The sequence below is a fragment of the Garra rufa genome, chromosome 21 (genome assembly GCF_049309525.1).
Source record: "Garra rufa chromosome 21, GarRuf1.0, whole genome shotgun sequence".
NCBI classification, from domain to species: domain Eukaryota; kingdom Metazoa; phylum Chordata; class Actinopteri; order Cypriniformes; family Cyprinidae; genus Garra; species Garra rufa.
This window is the reverse complement of record NC_133381.1, coordinates 10,306,833-10,326,220: the sequence shown is the minus strand read 5'-3', so window position 1 is coordinate 10,326,220 and position 19,388 is coordinate 10,306,833. Positions and strand designations below refer to the sequence as shown.

Below are 19,388 nucleotides of genomic sequence, written 5' to 3'. Positions count from 1 at the left end.
TTAGCAAATAGACTTGGTACATTAATGTTAAGCTTATGTAGATTCATGGAATAAATGTATCTAGGAATATTACCATAACGTTAACTTAAACAGCGTCATCAACAGTTAATTTTCACAGAAATGACGTGTCGACAGGTTTTACACATTCTGTAATTTAAGTGCTTAAAAATACTTGCATTAAGGCTGAAGCCCACGGTTTTAAAAATTCACGTTCGGCTGCGACTGGCTTTAAATAGGAGCTCGTTCGGAAGCTAGGGGCGATCGCATCGACCGAAATCTCGCGTTCGACAGGAACAACGGTGAGTTGATGAGTTGAAATGGTATTTCAGACATTCTGAGAGAACTTTTTGAAGCAGCTGATACTTTTCACAGGTTTGTCATCTGATAGCTATTTTGATACGTCTAAAAAAAGCTTATTTGTGACTGCAATGATGTGCATTACACACAGAAAGCAGCTTCCTAAAGGCAAAGAGGAAAGACTGTAAAAGGTGGGAGAGAGGACATGTGGTTAGTATCTCCTTTCCTTTTTTAAAACAAGCACCATAATTCTGAAGCACAAATAAAACCTGAACTAGCTTATCCCTCTTGTCTTCTTTCTTTGAAACAGTACCAGATAAATGAAACAAAAGAAATAAAAAAGACATATGTTGGGGTAAACAACCCAAAGCACCATAACCCTCCCCCTTAAAGTGACATTTTGTGATTATTCGACAAAAAGCAAACACGGGATATTTATTAGAGTGGTTAAATCCACTTTAATTTCGGAAATAACGGTTATTAGCTTTCCAGAGAACCCCATATTTGGACACATGGGCAAACACCAACAGGTTTTTTTCTGTTTCGGAAACATCGTCACCCTGATTGTCAAGTGTTTTCCCGTTCGCTGAGACGAAGAAAATTCCCAATGCTACAACATTTTCCAGCCGCGTGCTGCTGAAACGTTTGCACAGTTCTTGGCTGAGTAGAACACTTTGAGGTTATATACGTTCAAAAGAAACGGCTGTTGTCTGATTGCTTTTAGAGAGGCCTGCAGAAGAGCCCGACTCAATTTCTAGTCTGCTAATGCTGAAATATAATGGCACAATCTTCACGAGTAGGCTTCAGTTTCCACACAGCCTTCCACGCCTCCCTGCAGAGATGCACAGTTGTGTAGCGGCAGGAACATAAATAAGCTGCCGCTAGTAATTAAAAGTGCAATACGTAATTGCTGAAGCCAGCAGGCCGGTTATGGTACTGCAAAAACAGTCCTATGCAACTTTTACGCTGACAACCAGGGTCCACAATTAACGTTTTGCCAATTTCAAGGCTACGAGTATCTTATACTGGTCATAAACTATTCTTGTCACAATGACAACTACATTTAGATGTGTTCCTGCCTATTAGTGACAAAACGTACAAGTCACAACAGATACCAATGATTAGCATGGGGCAGAATGTCACTCTTTTTTGCAGAAAATGTACTCACTCTCAGCTCATCTAAATCCAAAAAGTAGACCTATTTCGGCATTTATCTGGTGGCAGTCTATGTAAGCCATATAAAAGAGATACAAAAAAACTAACTTTGAATTTATATTTCAAAATTCTGACTTTTTTCTCAATTCCGAGATTATATCTCTCATTTCTGACAAGAAAAATCAACTCATCGTTTTCTCTTCTCTTCTCGACTCAGAATCGAGAGTTTATATCCCACGTTTTTAGCTTTTTTTCCTCAGAATTGACAATTGTTGAGATAAATCAAGTTATGAAGTCTGAACCAGGAGATATAAACTTGCATTTGTGAGAAAAAAGTCAGACTGCGAGGTAAAATAGAGAAGTGTTATAGGTTTAAATAGTATTTCATGTTGTAATGTAGTGCTCATACAATGCTTACATTTAATTTATGCTTTAAAAGTAGAGTAATAATAGCAGGTTTTATCCATAGTCTGTCCGTTTAAACATCTGCGCTTAGTTGCAAATTACATCTTTGACCACAGCATTCTATAAAAATGATTTGCATTCTGATTCTCACATCCAAAGGCACAATAATACATTTCTTCTCTTATTCCATGGATTCTACTTGTTTCCCTCTATATGTTATCAGTGTTTTATTTTTGCTGTTAGAGCGGCCTCAGCTATTTGTAAATTTTATGGGTCTGGCTTCCAGTCTCATCCACGTCCCGCTATTTTTAGCTGTACGAAACAGCACAGTTTGCTGCTTAATATTGCATATTGGTGTATCTTGCCATGTTTTTTAATGTATTATCTTAATTATAAACAAATTGGTTTAAAGCGCAAATAGTTTTACCATTTATTGCACATTGTTCTTCTCATTATTTCCCTATAGAAGCTAATGAACCGGAAGTCTCGTCCAAAGGCTTACTTCAGTGTTGAAAAATAAGGTGGATACTTTGGGTTAAAAATATTGATGTGTTTGTTTCTTCATCAGAACAGATTTGGAGAAATTTAGCATCGTCACAGTTACAAATATCTTAATGAGAGATTTGTTTCTTTCAAACATGCAGCTTTCACTGCACACATTAAAGTCCCCATGAAATCAAAATGGAAGTTTTTTGACTTTTAGTATGAATATGTTAGCCTTAAGGTTGCTATTATACTAATGTGCTCAATGACAAAATTCACATTTACAAGATATAAACATTCAAAACTCAAAATTTCTAACTTCCGCCAAATGGATTAACGATTTTGATGACATCACCCCGCACTTTAGCTTTTCATCAAACTTTCTGTCCAATCAAATGCTCTCTAGAATTCGAAAAGTCCTGGCCCCTTTATGTTACAGAATTTGTATTTTCTGTACAGTAAAACAATGGTATTTTCACGTAGTGCACTAAATAGGGGTCAGGGAACGATTCAGGCCACAAAACGTATCGGACTCATTTGAATTCTACATTTTATAGCAATATTGATGGGGCTGTGGCTGTTATATGCTGTCAAATGTGGCTTTACTGAGCTCAGCAGCTCTGGTCCAAGCTGTGATATAATCAAAACGCTATTGGCTATATGAAAAAGGGGCAGGACTACACTGTCTTCCTATTTCAGTTGAAATTCCGTCAACACATAGAATAATGCGGCGTGTTTCAAAGCACATCAGTGGACGTTTAAGTGATGGACTGAAGTCGTGTGGATTACATGTGAATTATTTTTATTTTTTACCAGCTGTTTGGACTTTCATTCTGACGGCACCCATTCACTGCAGAGGATCTATTTGTGAGCAAGTGATGTAAATGCTAAATTACTCCAAATCTGTTCTGATGAAAAAAACAAACCTATCTACATCATGGATGGCCTGAAGGTGAGTACATTTTCAGCAAATTTAAATTTTTGGTTGAACTATTCCTATTAGTTACGAGTTATGACTAATCATCCAACAACCAACTGTGACCCTGGACCACAAAACTTGTCGTAAGGGTAAATTTTTTGTAAATTGATTTTTATACGTCATCTAAAAGCTGAATAAATAAGCTTTTCATTGATGTATGGTTTGGCTGAGATACAACTATTTGAAAATCTGGAATCTGAGGGTGTAAAAAAAATCCAAATATTGAGAAAATCGATTTTAAAGTTGCCCTAACGAAGTTCCTAGAAATGCATATTACTAATCAAAAATTATGTTTTTATATATTTACAGTAGGAAATTTACAAAATATCTTCATGCAATCTTTACTATATACCCTAATCTTTTTTTGGCATAAAACAACAATCGCTAATTTTGACCTATGCAATGTATTTTTGGCTATTGCTACAAATATACCCATGCTACGAAGACTGGTTTTGTGGTCCAGGGTCACAAATCTTTAATTTACATGTCCATTTTTTGCTTTTAGTTTAGATATTTCAGTGGTGATCCTTCAATAAGCATGCTACACATTAGCTAGAACACATTTTGCATGGTGAAACTTTAAATTGACCTTGTCACCACAGCTATACACATTCAGAAAGAAATCTTTGGCTGTTGCACTGTGTGTTCAACCATTTTAAGACAACATATGAAGTTAAAATTACTTTTTTTAAATAATGTTTTTTCAAGCATAACATTTTAAATTGTTTTTAAAACCACAATTTAAGAGCTATTTTTGAAGGCAAAAATGCATTTTACGTAAACGCCCCAAAAGAAACATGTTCATAACCTTCAATTTTGAATCACTCAGCTAGCCAGTATTTTTTGGATTCTCCAGCCTGCTAATGCTTGGCAAAGCACACTTGGCAATGTGGCAGGTACACATTTGGTGGTAGGCGAGTGTTAACTTTAGACCCTGGTGACAATAGTACAAGTTTAAACGCAATTTCAGCAATGCTGGACTGCACGTACATAAAGAAATAAGTTAAGAAGTGAGAGAGAATATGCTTCCCAACACACTTTCCCTGGAGAGACTGAGGCAGTGAACATTTAAGTATGATACTGACCTCTTATATCCTGCAAAGAAGACTTCCTGAAAGAAGGAAAAACTGAGAGGCGAAATTCACTATCCAAGTGTGAGATGGCAGGGTGATATGTTGCATGAAGTTTTTAGTGAACGTGTTTCATCAACAGTTTTAACGCAGCGCCTCCCCCAACCTGCTGCGTGTAGGAGAACGGTTCGAATGAAGAGACTATTGAGGCATCACACGTAGGAGAGAGGTGGAAGGGGGGAATGTTGGGTTAACAGTCTTTAGAACCTCCGCATTCACTTTGGTCATCCACGACCTGGCCATATTCCTCATAATCACAGTTCACGCACAAACTGTTTGGCTTTTTTTCGTAACCCCACATTTCTCCTTCGGCTTCCCTCCACGCTCCGCGTCGAAGGGAGGATTCTCACTCGTCGTCCAGCACCTCTGTCTTGATGTCACTGGTGGCTCCGCCCTGCCTCGCCAGTGCCAGGATGCTGTGGTTGACAGCGGCCATCTCCACTGCCAGAGCTATGGGGTCCTGGTGTTCGTTTGGGCCAGTGTTGTCATCCTGTAAGGATGTAAGAAGAACCAAAAATTGGTCTAAAACACTCTGCTTTGCCTCACAAAACTGTTTGAATGACTTTGTGTCAGTAAAAGACAAAGGAGCATGAAAGAGTTTATATAATTTTTTATTTATTTATTGGATTTATATATGCTGGTATTTGATATTTAATTTCCGTTTGCATTTTAATTTCTCCCTTTTTCAAATTTATACTGACTTATGCCATAATTTCTAAACTCATATGCAGCATTTAAAATTATTTATTTTTTTATTTACTTATATATTACTATTTATCAACATTGTTTTTTTCTAATTATTATATATTTATTTATCCATTCATTCACCTTTAGCATAAAATTTCAGTAACAATTCAGCAATTATTAGCCATAACATGACAATAATTATTAGCTAACTGTTATTAGTCAGAACTAATATTTTTGTTACTATATTTGCATTAATATATCATAAAATATATGATATACAAATGATATGCTATCATAAAATATGAAATACGATACTAAATAATAATACTATATGTATATATATGGTATATAGTATATATGGTATTAGCCAATTAATTAAATTAAAAGGTGAAAAATATACATATATGTTATATATTAAAAATTATTATAATAAGGTTAGATTTTTTGAATCATTTTATATTATAAAATGTATATTATGATTATATATTTTTAATAAATTCTAGACCATCCTAGCAAAAATATGTTGGGATGGTTGATTGATTGATTGATTGATTGATTGATTGATATTTATTGATATAATAATATTATAATTTTAGATTTTTAAAATAATGTTATACATGACATTAATTATTAGCTAACTGGTATTAGACAATTCATTAAATTAAAAATACACATATATATGATATATTAAAAATGATAATAATTTTAGATTTTTATATTAGTTTTATACATGACAATAATTATTAGCTAATGATTAAATTCAAAGTAAGCCAGTTAATAAAAAAACATATATTAAAAAAATAATAATAATAATTATACATCAATCGATTATTATTATTTTTTTTAATCGCGATTAATCGCATGGTTGTCATGAGTTAACTCGCGATTAATCGCACATTTTCCTCTGTTCTAAATGTACCTTAAATTAATACTTTTAAAAAGTTTTTAATACTCTAATCAACATTGGCATGGACAAATAAGGGCTTTAAGCAAATATATGTTTGTTATTAGTGAAACCAGACATAGAGCATGAAGACTAGACATGCTTCAAAGGTCATAGATGTTTTTCAAATACCTTGTTCATGTCTATTCGACACATTGAAAAAAAAAAGAACATAGAAATACCAGGTTCCCATTACTTCTCTTTCTTTGCACTGAGCAATTTACATACACAAGCCTGTTTACATTATTTGCAGGACAGGGCAGCTCACTTCTTCTGAACATGCAAAATGTACATTTATTTTTACATTTGTTTGCCTCTCGGTGCCCACATACTGTAATTTGATGCAGCCAAGTTTCCATTGTTATATTTTATTGTTTCTGTTATCAGACAACCAAAGTAATATGACTGAAAAAAATCCTGGATTATGGTCATGATTCAATCGCTGAAAATAATCATTTTAGATCGACACCTCTTGACTGGCAAGACGGCCGCGAGCGTAAACTCAAACAGTGAAAGTGAGTTGTTCAAAAATGTTCTTTTTAGTAAACTCTGTGTACACAAACAATGTTCTCAATGCTGGAGTTCATGTGTAGAGACCCAGGCGATACTTCGAGCAAAGTTTCATGGTGTGTCGAGCCTTCTTAGTGTTGTAAAAACACTGAAATTTATGCCCCTAGTATTCCCATTCACCGGCCATTGACCACAAAACGAAATCACGGTCAATCTCAAAAACGGCTCGTTTGTCGTAATTATGCTTTTAGATATATGTTAGTCTCGTTTACAGTAAAAAAAAAAACAGCCCAGGTTGCATTTTGGCAATAGTTATCCATTAATAAAATTAATAAAATTAGTGCCGTTAAAATGAATTTGCGTTAATTTTGACAGCCCTAAATATATATATATATATATATATATATATATAAAATATATAAAACACAGAATATTACAATATATAGTATTAAAATTAAAAAAAAAAAAAATGTAAAATAAAATTATTATCAGTTTTAAATTAAAATATAGGCCATCCCACAAAAAATATGTTGGAATGGTTTATTTATGAAAAAATAAATAAATAAAAATAAAAATAAAACTTCCTTACCATTCCCAAAACTTGGTCAGCAGCTACTGGCTCACCGTAGTCATTTCCATCGATCTCATCGCTGTTGGAATGACCTCCCGGGCTTTGGACATCAATCCCATGACTCTCCAGGATTGCTGCTTCTTAGAAAAAAACAGACCTTGCCATAACATATCTGAGCCCATTAGGATGTACCCAGCATGATGGAACTGCGTTTTCTGAAAGGCATTTTTCTGTAAATTCAATATTTCTGATGAATGCACATTTTGAATGAGACAGCTGCAGCAGGGCGATAACAATGCAATGGAAATAATTACATTGTCCATATTCAAAATGCATTGTTGCGTGTAATTCGAGCTTTGTCTGTCCCCAGAGGGCTTCAACATTACCTATGTTGGCTCTTCTCTTAATTTCCTTCCGTCTGTTGGCAAACCAGTTGTAAACTTTCAGAGACGTGACCCTCTCAAGATCTGAAAGCTTCTTCCCTTAATCAAATCACAGCAGAGCTCATCAATAACGTCTGGGGCCACGATAACAGGCATTTACACATGCATTCATCTTCTTTATGGAGCTTGAGTTTAAACATCCTACCTGGTTTCTGAATAACTGCATTGCAGGCGTTGGCAATTTCCTCTCGTTTGGCTTCATCGGGGTACTGGTTGTCATTGAAGTAACTTAAAACAGAAGATAAACAGAAAGTAAGGCAGATAACATTTTTACAACACATTTTATACAATTGACCACATCCTCTCACCTCTCCATCACCGCCAGACACTCTTTCCTCCAGGTGAAGCGGCTGCCCCGCCGCAGACGGAAACTGCCCTGGGAGCTGCTGATGGGAGGAGGGGTTTGACGCCACTCCACAATGTCCTCCAGGGCCATCGGGGTAGGCCGCATTGCTAGTGTTGCACCTGGGACACAAACATAACATATCTTCTCAGATCTCAGAAGTGTCTGTGTGCTTGTGAAGACAGAATTTCTGGTAGACCAAAGCCTGTTCACTCTGTCCGAAAGCAAATGATTATGAGAGAACAGGCGTTCTGGGGTTTGGGTCATGACCTTCTAATCTATTCATTGAATGTCTCATATCTTCTCTCAGATCAGCCTGGAAGAAACTGAAGGAGTTTGCTGCTGAGATTAAAAAGATCCAATTTAACAATCACAGAATTTTTAGTATGAAAAATGCATCCTTTTGATATTTGATAAAGATTAGCTTAGTAGTGTTTTTTTTTTTTAATTAGGTGAGCATTGCAAAACATCCTATGAAATGAGAACAGGGGAAATGAACATGTACACAATCTTAAAACTTAAATATAGCTGAAAGCAGTGATTACCAGGGTTCAAGCACTTTAAAGGAGAAGTTCACTTCCAGAACAAAAATTTACAAATAATGTACTCACCCCGTTGTCATCCAATGTTAATGTCTTTCTTTCTTCAGTTGTAAAGAAATTATGTTTTTTGAGGAAAACATTTCAGGATTGTCTGCATATAGTGGACCTTTTAGAGTTTAAACTTCCAAAACGCAGTTTAAATGCAGCTTCAAACGATCCCAAATGCAGTTGTTAACGATCCCAGCTGAGGAAGAAGGGGCTTATTTAGCAAAATGATTGTTTTTTTGTTTTTTGTTTTTTTACAAAAAAAAGTTACAATTTATATACTTTTTATCCTCAAATGCTCGTCTGCGATGTGCATGAGTAGTCTGTGCATCTCTGGTTCAAAACAGTTAGGGTACGTTGAAAAACTCCCATCTCATTTTCTCCCTCAACTTCAAAAATCATTTAAAAATCATCCAAAATCCTGAAAAGTTTTCCTCAAAAAACAATTTCTTTACAATTGAAGAAAGAAAGACATGAACATCTTTTTTGCCAAAGGGGTGAGTACATTATCTACTCATTTTGTTCTGGAAGTGAACTTCTTTAAGGCATTTAGGCACATATGAAAAAAGACATTAATAAGCAAGCTTGTAACCACCGAAATCAATGATTTAAAACAGCATTTTTGGCAAATCCAGGTAATTTACTATAGAAATATAATTTTTTTTTAACGGTTATGACTGTTATTGCGCCAACTGTGTCCGATCTACTTAAAACTTGGCATGCTTGTTTAGAAACACTTGTCGCCTGTGCTCACCAGGTTTTGTGAAGTTTTGATTTTTTCTTTAGGCTTTTGGACATTTGGACATTCCCCTTTTCTAAACAACTCTGTTATAGCTTCCCAAAGGGTAAATTTCAACATTTTTTAGATAATTATTGACCTACAGAGTCCAGAGAATTGTATTGCATTGTTTTTTCTAGATAGAGCGAAAAAACCTAGGACTAGTTCGCAAAAGTAGTTTTTTTTTTTTTATATATACATCTTTTCAATCATTTAACAAATGGTTTGATTGACAGCAGTTGTTCTAGAGGCAAAGTTGTCTAGAATGAGGGGTTCTAACATCTGATATAAATATTGCGTATATGTGTGAAAAACTGTGCAATGTACAACAGTTTTCACACTTGAAAAATGACACTTTGGACCAAGATCATGCACAGTGATTTTCATGTTGATAGGACAAATGTCTGTGGTTAGAGCCATTATTATGTTTCTTCCCTCTTATAAGCGCCACCAATTGGCCAAACTCCACGATTTTGTTCCTGTGACCTCAGATTGTGCTCTTACATAGGTGTTCTGAGTTTGGCAAAAATATCTTATCCCGTTCGGGAGTTTTAACCATTTTATGAAAAATGGCCTCGCCCCTTTCAAACATTTTGGCGTCCCTTTGCGATGGCGAGTCAAAGGTTTTTTGATAATTATTGATATTCGCCCTCCAGAGAATCTTCCTGCACTGGTTTGGTTCCGATCAGGTGAAAAAACCTAGAACTAGCTCATAAAAGTTGGTTTTTCAAAAAAATCTGAAATACCTGAAAATTTCGCAAGGCTCATGATCCAATCTGACAGTTTAAGAGTTATTAGCGATTTCGTACTTTTGATCACCGTAGCGCCCCCATCAAGCCGATTGGGGTGAACCTTGGTGACACTGTCGGTGTGAGTACTACCAACCCTCCAAGTTTCAAGAATCTATGACTTACAGTTTGGTCTGCATGATTAGTTTTACACGGAGATTTCTGATTCTTGGCCATTCTAACAATTACAATAGGGTTTTAGCGCGACACACTTGAACCCCTAATCTATTACACAAGTAGGACATGTTCTTGGAACAACATTTTTGTCAGCCAAAGATGTCTTGTGATGTCTTTGGTTTAGAGTTAAAGCTATTATTAGATGGTGGAAACGTCAGAAATTTGTTGGACGTCCTACATGGGTAGATGACATTGGGGTTGGGTATTACCAGGTGTAGTTTTCTCTAGTTGGTACCAGCGGTAGAAGGCTCTTTTCTTCTGCTCGCTGAGGTCTGAGCCCTGCTGGAGCAGCCAATGAGAGATCCGGCTCTGACTGATACCTGCAGACAATGACACACTGCTTATAAGGGCAAAATCTGACTTGCATATTCCTCTCTAAGGCCTGCCTCAACAAATCCCACAACTGTAATATAAATACAGCTGACATTTCTGTATTAATATTACTGGAATATAGCATTATGCTGGAAGTGGCATAACAAAATATTACGGTGTACTTTAACGGCTCTCTTTTTTATTGTACAAAATAACTAGGGAAATATTACATAAGCAAAAGCAAACGAACCTGTAACTTGGGCAACTACTGCCTGTGATATTCGCCGGTTTCCCAAGAATGCTTTAATCTCTTCTTTAATTATAGCACTGTCCATTCTACAACAACACAGAGAGACATCAAATAAAAAACATGCTATTTTTGGTAACATTTCTTAACAAAAACATTTAATACAACAAAAATATATCTAATGTACCTTTAACTACATGATGTCACATGAACAACCAGTCAGTATTAAAAGCATAATTTAAACCTCACAAACTGAAAACACACAGTTCATTTCAGTTCAGATATGACCTTAGTTAACACATGAGCTGTTTTAAGCTGATAAGTTTGTTTGTGTGTAAAAGAATTGTTCATAAGAGTCAAATGATCATGAATTGGACTACATTGTAAAAAAATAAAAAATAAATAAAAAACCCAATGTATTATGATGCAGCATCCAAATACACAGTTTATTGCAGTTCAGATATGACCAAGGTTGAAGACTAAGTCAGAAACAGTTTTGAAGAATTAATGATACAATTTTGGCTGATGAGTTCATTTGTCAGAGGTGGGGGGCTCAAGTTACCAGACTTGACTCTAAGTCGCAAAGATAAGGACTGCCATGGTTGACTAAATAAAGAAAATGACTTGACTTGATTTGATTTGGGATCCAGTAACTCGAGAGTTGACTTGAACTCAATGAGACTTGACTTCATAACTGTAATTATTATAATTATTATTAATTTTTTTAAGCTAACCTGTCCATTAGTTGACTAGACTACAATCTAGAGAGAGAATAATGTGGAAAATAGAATGTGTCTTTATGTTATTTGTTTTCAAATTTGGCTTAAGGCTGTCATTAAAATAAAATTATTATAAATGACTAATCTTATGTTTTGTTAATGTTGTCAAACTGTAAATTCGCTGATATTTGCTTCTCAAATCATAGTGCTATAAAATATGTGACCCTGGACCTCAATTTTAATTAAGCTGAACTAATTAGCTTTCTATTAATGTATGGTTTGTTAGGATAGGACAACATTTGGCCGAGATACAACTATTTGGAAATCTGAGGGTGCACAAAAAAAATCTAAATATTGAGAAAATCGCCATTAAAGTTGTCCAAACAAAGTTCTTAGCAAGGCATATTATTAATCAAAAATTAAGTTTTGATACATTTACAGTAAGAAATTTACTAAATATATTCATGGAACATGATCTTTACTTAATATCCTAATAATTGTTGGCATAAAAGAAAAATAATAATAATAAAAACAACCCATATAATGTATTACTTGCTACTTTTCTCTTGCACCCTAATGGCACCCAAAATTGAAGATATGATTGCAAAATGGCCCTAGTATGAGTATTTTGTATTTATAACACAATATTAAGCAATGTTTCCAGAATATCAGCATGATTTGCCAATGAGATACTGAGATCATATCACAATTCAGTATAGCCACAGCATTAAAAAGAGTTACGTGTCTCAGAGCAATACAGTAAACACTTTAGTTACTGAACAAATACAGGGTTTTAAACAAATTGTTTGAGTGACTCAATGATGGTCGCACTGTAGAGCCCTGTCAATGAATCAGTTGTTTTGAACGAATCAGTTGAATGAATACTTCTGTGACACTCATTAGGATGGTGATTTGCCACCACCTACTTGAGGTTTTAACTGCATAATTAAAAGTTTAATTTTATTATTTAAATTTTAAATGTATAATTAAGAAAGTTAATTGCTGAGGGAAAAATAAATAAGGCTGTGGTAAAAATAAAATGTACTGACTTGACTCAAATTGATTCTTAGCAGGACTCCACTTGACTTGCTTGAGGGAAGCCTCAGGTTTGACTTAAAGGATTAGTTCACTTCCAGAATAAAAATGTCCTGCTAATTTACTCACCCCTATGTCATCCAAGATGTTCATGTCTTTCTTTCTTCAGCTGAAAAGAAATTAAGGTTTTTGAGGAAAACATTCCAGGACTTCAATGGGAACCGATGGATTGAAGGTTCAAATTGCAATTTCAATGCAGCTTCCCAGCCAAGGAATAAGGGTCCTACACTGATCTATATAATGACTGGATTGCTCATTGTGCTCTAAACTGCCGTTAGGCAGTGAAGCCACCGGAAGTGTTCGATCCGCCATCTTACTATTCCCTACCGGCAGGGTGCGCCATTGATTTACATGTAAACCACTGACCTAAAATCACCCGATTTGAAGCGTTTCATTCACACAGGATTAGTTTTTAGGATATGTGTATGTAAATAAATTATACCTAAGATGTTATCTGGAATGTTTATGGTGCTTTCTTTTCAGGCTGGATAAGCGATATATTGAAATCGTTTAGGTGGGTGTGTCAGCCGCGCACTTGCAAACACAGGTGAGTTAACTGATCCAATACGAAAATATATTTCTTTATGTACCTAATTATGCAAGAAATAATAAACAAAACCATATATATGGTATTAGTATCTGAAATTGTTTCGATTATACAATAAGTAATACAAAATAAGCCTCTGTTACTTGCTCGTTGTACTGAAATTCAAATCTTTGAAATAAAGCTTCATGTCTTTAAGTCCGTACCATATGTAGTCAGCGGTATAGTTACGGTGTGTATATTTTTAAAGAGCAACATCTATTTCAGACTCTTCAAATCAGTGAATTCTGTAATGATTTACTAACATTACCATTTCCATGTGAGTAAAATGCTGTGTATATATGTTTAATTAATTATTAATTTAACGAATAAATCATTACCTGCTTCAAAATTAATACTGTTAATAACGAATAAAATAATAAACAAATTAATAACTAAAGTATTTTTGAAACATGCAGTTAGCCTACTGTACGAATAAAAACAACAAAATGACATAAACAGTGAATAAATGTACTAAGATGAATTAAGGTGCATGTATACAAATCACAAATCTTCTTTCAGATTTATGAGCACTTTGTCTTTTGTAAACATGTTAAACGCCCAATGTTTATGTTTATCTGATGTGCGTGACTGTAAAGTTAGGCTAAACGTACATTTTTAATAAGCAGAGGGAATTCCCGACATTAAACAAATAATCGTTTACATGCTTAGGATGTTTGCATTGTGAAAATGTAAATAAAATAAAAACGCTGACTTGTTATGTGGTGTTTTCTCAATAAAATTGTATAGTTTCCTATTCATTCAATAGAATGTATGCGAATACTAGGGAATACTAATATGGCGGCGCGGTGGCTTCACTTTTATGACGTCATGAGCAATCCAGTTCTCTATTATAGATCAGTGGGGTCCTATCTAGCAAAACAATCTGTCATAAAATAAAATGACCAATTGTTTTGCTAGATAGGACCCTTATTCTTCAGCTGGGATCATGTAGAGTCCTTTGAAGCTGCATTGAAACTGCAATTTGGACCTTCAACCTTGGTGATCCCTATTGAAGTCCATTATACAGAGAAAAATCCTGGAATGTTTTCCTCAAAAACCTTAATTTCGACTGAAAAAAGAAAGACATGAACATCTTGGATGACATCAGGAAATTTTTGATCTGGAAGTGAACTAATCCTTCAACTTGCTTGGTTTGTTTGCACTGTGACTTAAGACTTACTTGAGACATGGTAATAGGGACGTGAGACTTAAACGTGTGACTTGCCCCCACCTGTTTTGAACGATTCATGTAAAAGATCCATTCTGGACTACACTGTTTTTTGACCTACCATCCAAATACACAGTTTATTTAAGTGCACATATGAATCAAAGTTAATAAGTGAGTCATATTCAGTGTTAATGATTGAGCATAATTGTTTAACATTAAGTGGACTACACTGCTTTTTTTTTTAAATAAGAACTGTCCCATCCCAAGAGTTGCCCATTTACCTCATAAGCTCCTCGACTTTATCATCGATGTCCACTTCCTCATCTGGGTGTTCGTAGGCAAAGGCCCTCGAGGAGGCATTGCTAACAGTGAAGCGAGGCGGGGACAGCTTTCCGTTGGGCATTGCGGCGAGGGCGTCCCGTCCATTTTGGACCATGGGTGCTACTACCGGCACGGGGGTGGGGACCGTCGGGGGCGGGGAGGTGTCATAGCTGTTGCTAGGGGAGGGAGAGAGGCCATTACCACGGAATCCCGTCTGCGTGGCCGTAGAGGTCGTCGAAGAAGAGGCTGTGAGGTTGTTAGTGGAGGTAGTGCAGGAGTTGGAAGAGGTGGTGGCATTGCTGCCGTTGCCATGATTGACGGCGGCCGTCCCGCTTCCGCCGTGGGCGTGCCGATGGCCGAACTTCTCCACGTGCTCGCGGTCCAGCCGGTCGAGGGTGTCCAGGGCGTGCAAGATCTCTTGCTTTGTCATGCCGCTCCGACGTAGCCGCTGCAGCAAGTCGATCTGCTCAATAGTAAAACGAGGCTCATCTGTATAATGGGACATTCTGCCAAGAAAAAGACACAGAGCTGCTGCATTAGAGAATTGATGTCGGAGGAAATGCTGATAAAACACGACACATGGCTGCATAGTGTAGAAAAGTCATAACAACGCAGCCTAGACCTAAAAAAACAAATGTTTTTGTCTAAGAAACGCAGCGGAGGAGGTGTAGCAGGGGCCCGTATGCGCAGAAGCTCTAACTAAAGCATTATTTTTCCAAGAAAACGTCAAAGTCACCGCACCTTTATCGACCAATCATTGCAACAGAAGTGTGGAGCCTGTCTGAGGTCAAGGCAAAGACACTGCATGCATTACCACAGAATTTTTAATAGACTTTAAACAGCAGAAAGCTGGGACACGTGAGGAGGGGGGAAGGAGGTTAACTTTAGGGAAAACTGCCAAGAAAAATTCCATCCGAGGCGGCCAACCTACTTTCAGTGAAGAAGCTGAGGATGAATCACTCCGTACGGGCGTTTGTCTGAGAATAGTTCTCTCAATGCCAGGCGGTTGCCCACACACGCGCGCTTCTGCCGAATTGTTATCCCGCAACGCACCGTATTTCAATTCATTTCGAGTTTTAAAAGGAAGCTATGACTTGTGACGCTGCAAATGCAAAACTCGTGCCAGCGCAATATGCATTCCATATGGCACAGTGTAATGCAATCAAGTAAACGAGAAAACTGCGAGGCTCCTTTTAACAAAATGAGGATTTCAACTTCCCTGCGACATGTTCTTCAAGAATAAATTCTGCTGATGAGCGAGTACGACTGTCTCCTGGTGTCTGCGCTGCATGAAATGCATAAAAAAAGATTTCTGCTCACCCAAGCACCCTTAAAAAGCTTCAAAAGGTTTAATTATCCAGAGGCATCAGATATAGCAAATCAGCAGAAACAACAATAAATCTGGGAGTGTTCTTTGGGGTTGTTCAGTATTCAGTTTTTTTCTCCTAAAAAAAAACCCTGTAACAAGCCTCAGTGGTAGAAACCGAACAATACAAGTCATAAAATAACAATCTCCTATTGTCCCCAGTTGCATAAATGTAAAGGTGCCACCTTAAGACATCAAATCTGGTTTTGAATATGCTAGGCGATAAACCACAGTCACACAAGAATTCAGAATCGTCCATATGTAGACGTGCTAAACCACAGGCACGCACAACTGCTTCTACTGAGATTAAACTGTCACTTGATGATGATAAACCAACTCAGTTAACTGCTCTGCACACATGAAACTAGTAACAAATAATTGTTTAATAATGCAAACTGTATTGCTACTTTTAACAATAACAATCATCAAGAGAAATGCAATCTTGCTATATCAAGCATTAAATGCAAGGCTACTTGCATGCAATTTTAATAACGTTTTAATGCTCTAAGGAGTTTTAGAGTTGCTCATTGTTTTTTTATTTGCATATTTGTGGATGCATGGAAGCTTTAAAGCATCTATAGATTATAGTTGCATAGGCAGCAGTTTGCAGGAGACTCATCTGCTTTGCAGCAGTTCAAGATCAAAGTTGATTTTGTCCATATGCCCCTGGTTCTCCTCATCAGCACGGCATCCAAAAAGCCCATATCTTTCTTTACTCCACATTTTAAGCACTTTTTACAGCCCATTTGTTGCATATGTACATTGAAGTGGTTTTTAAAATATCACTTTACCTCTATAGACAGCTGGTAATTATTAGACCTTCATGCCAACTAATCAATGAAAATAGAGAACATACAGAACCTGTCGTCTGAAGTACCTCATGCCTACTTTGTTTCTACAATTAAAGTTATATGTAGAAATAAACTGTATATGCATCTACAGAACATCTAGCTTCTACAGAAACATAAACAAAATGACTATTTAGGTCACACAATGCTGGTGATGCCATTCTAGAAGCTTTTCTTTTCCAGGATTTAAAATTAAATGTAAAATATTACTTGTTTTCCTGACATTTAAAGTCAATACTCTGCATTTGAACATAATATCGCCAAAGACTATTTGTGACCCTGGACCACAAAACCAGCCATAAGGGTCAATTTCTTGATTGATACATCATCTGAAAGTTGAATAAATAGGCTTTAGACTGATGTATGGTTTGTTAGGATTTGGCAAAGATTCAACTATTTGAAAATCTGGAATCAAAATATTGAGAAAATCGCCTTTAAAGTTGTCCAAATTAAGTTCTTAGCAATGCATATTACTGATCAAAAAATTTACAAAATATCTTCATGAAACATGATCTTTACTCAATATCCTAATGATTTTAGGCATACAAGAAAAATTGATCATTTTGACCCATACAATGTATTTTGCCTATTATATATACCTGTGCTACTTAAGACTACTTTTGTGGTTCAGGCTCACATTTGAGAAAAAAACTGCAAAGATTTAAAGCTCTATCTGTAATTATAATCCACATACATAATGTTTTTATGTAACTAGGGCTTATAAGGAATGCTTATAATGTGCACTGTTAACTCCTATTCCCTGCTTCATATAAGCCCACTAAGCAAAGAGCCACTTCACCTCATATAAAAACATTAACTAAATTCATTTGTAAAAAATTTTATAAACTTTACCCACTTACATTACTTTCATTGTCGGGACAAACTTGCCACTCTGAGAAAATGAAATGATACGGCCCAAAAAAGGGAAGTCTCACAAGCTTGCTGCACTGGCAAAAATATGAAGTTAATAGGAAGAAACTTAGACTGGGAATGAAAGCTCAAATCCATAAAGATACTCTCAGCCAAAGTAAGTGTTAAATACAGGTTGAATGGACCATGGTAGGACTAGAGAAACATCCAGATTGTCTTTGGTTATTGTTGAATAGATGCTTATTGTTGAATAGATGCTGGAAAGTGCAAAATATTAAAACCATAATGCATATTTGTGACCAATCTTAAGGGTCATTTTCAAAAAAAAAAAAAAAAAAAAAAAAAAAAAATTTCATACATCTGAAAGCGGAAAGCTTTTTATTGATGCATGGTTTGTTAGGATATGGCAATATTTGGCTAATCTGGAATATGAGGATGCAAAAAAATCTAAATACTGAGAAAATTGTCCAAAAGTTGTCCAAATAAAGTTTTTAGCGGTGCATATTACTTTAAAAAAAAATAAGTTTTGATGTATTTATGGTAGGAAATTTACAAAATATTTTCATGGAACATGATCTTTACTTAATATCCTAATGATTTTTGGCATAAAAGAAAAATCTATATTTAATGTATTTTTGGCTATTGATGCAAATATACCCATGCTACTTAAGAATTAAGGTTTAGTGGTCCAGGGTCACATTTTAGCTTCATCAGCAGTTTTTGCAGTTTGTCAGGTTGGTCAATCAAATATACACCTAAATTATCTTATTTCATGTAATGTAATGTGAAACATTTACAATAAAAGCATGATGCAAATACAATAAGCAAATTAATTTATTCAGTTTATGACAAAATAACGTGTTTGGACTGGATTAGTCTTATACTGAAAAACTATTAACATACAGTATCCATATATAAATAAAAAAACATACACAACTTTTAATCAGGATTGCAAAAATCACTGCAGTTGAAGAAATAATAAATTGCATGAACTATCAAGTCCATATTCACCAGACATCACCTCAACCCAATATAAACACACCCTATACCCAAATACCAAAGCTCTAGGAAGCTGTCAGCACCTTGTTGAAAGACAAAACATAATAACTAACGTTACATATAAATACACAATATATAAATAAATAAGAGCAGTCATAATAATAAATGCATAGAAATGAGCATCGAGACAACTATTACTTCATTCCACCAATGTCAACACAGTGTCAGTTGTTGCACAGTTGCTGGCATTTCTTTTCTAAACCCCTATCCCACCACAGAATGAGAGCAGATGTGACTTTACATGCGAAGCAGCGGTCGAACCGAGCTCGTTTCCCCCCGAGCCTCATTTGCACCTGAATGCATGTTTCGCGTCTCCAGACGGATTTAACAAATGACGCCTTTCTTATAATTTGGCATCTCAGACTTACCTGATTGTGCGCGTGCGGGGCCTCCGTGCACCACAGCATTTATTCAACTCGACTGACAGTGTTTCCGTCCCTTTAATCCCCGTCGCCAGACATGAACCAGCAAAACAGGACGATGTCCGACTCTCCCGCTACCTTTCCCTAATTTGATTTCAT

At 35.9% G+C, this 19,388-nt stretch overlaps 2 protein-coding genes across 2 annotated transcripts in view; one reads left to right on the top strand and one right to left on the bottom strand.

Moving 5' to 3' along the window:
- LOC141296301 (kinesin-like protein KIF13A) overlaps positions 1–621 on the top strand; it is a 20,701-nt gene extending 20,080 nt beyond the window's left edge. Inside the window, exon 5 of the mRNA XM_073827560.1 lies at positions 608–621. Coding sequence (XP_073683661.1) covers positions 608–621 — 14 coding nt within the window. The remainder of the gene's footprint in view (positions 1–607) is intronic.
- hmbox1a (homeobox containing 1a) lies at positions 7–19,388 on the bottom strand. Its single transcript, XM_073826788.1, has 9 exons — positions 19,236–19,388; positions 14,685–15,230; positions 10,839–10,924; positions 10,486–10,596; positions 7,912–8,068; positions 7,749–7,831; positions 7,547–7,642; positions 7,179–7,300; positions 7–4,939 (listed from the first exon to the last, which is right to left on the bottom strand). Exons 2-9 carry the CDS (start codon positions 15,227–15,229, stop codon positions 4,796–4,798), a joined length of 1,344 nt encoding a protein of 447 aa, XP_073682889.1. The 5' UTR covers position 15,230; positions 19,236–19,388; the 3' UTR covers positions 7–4,795.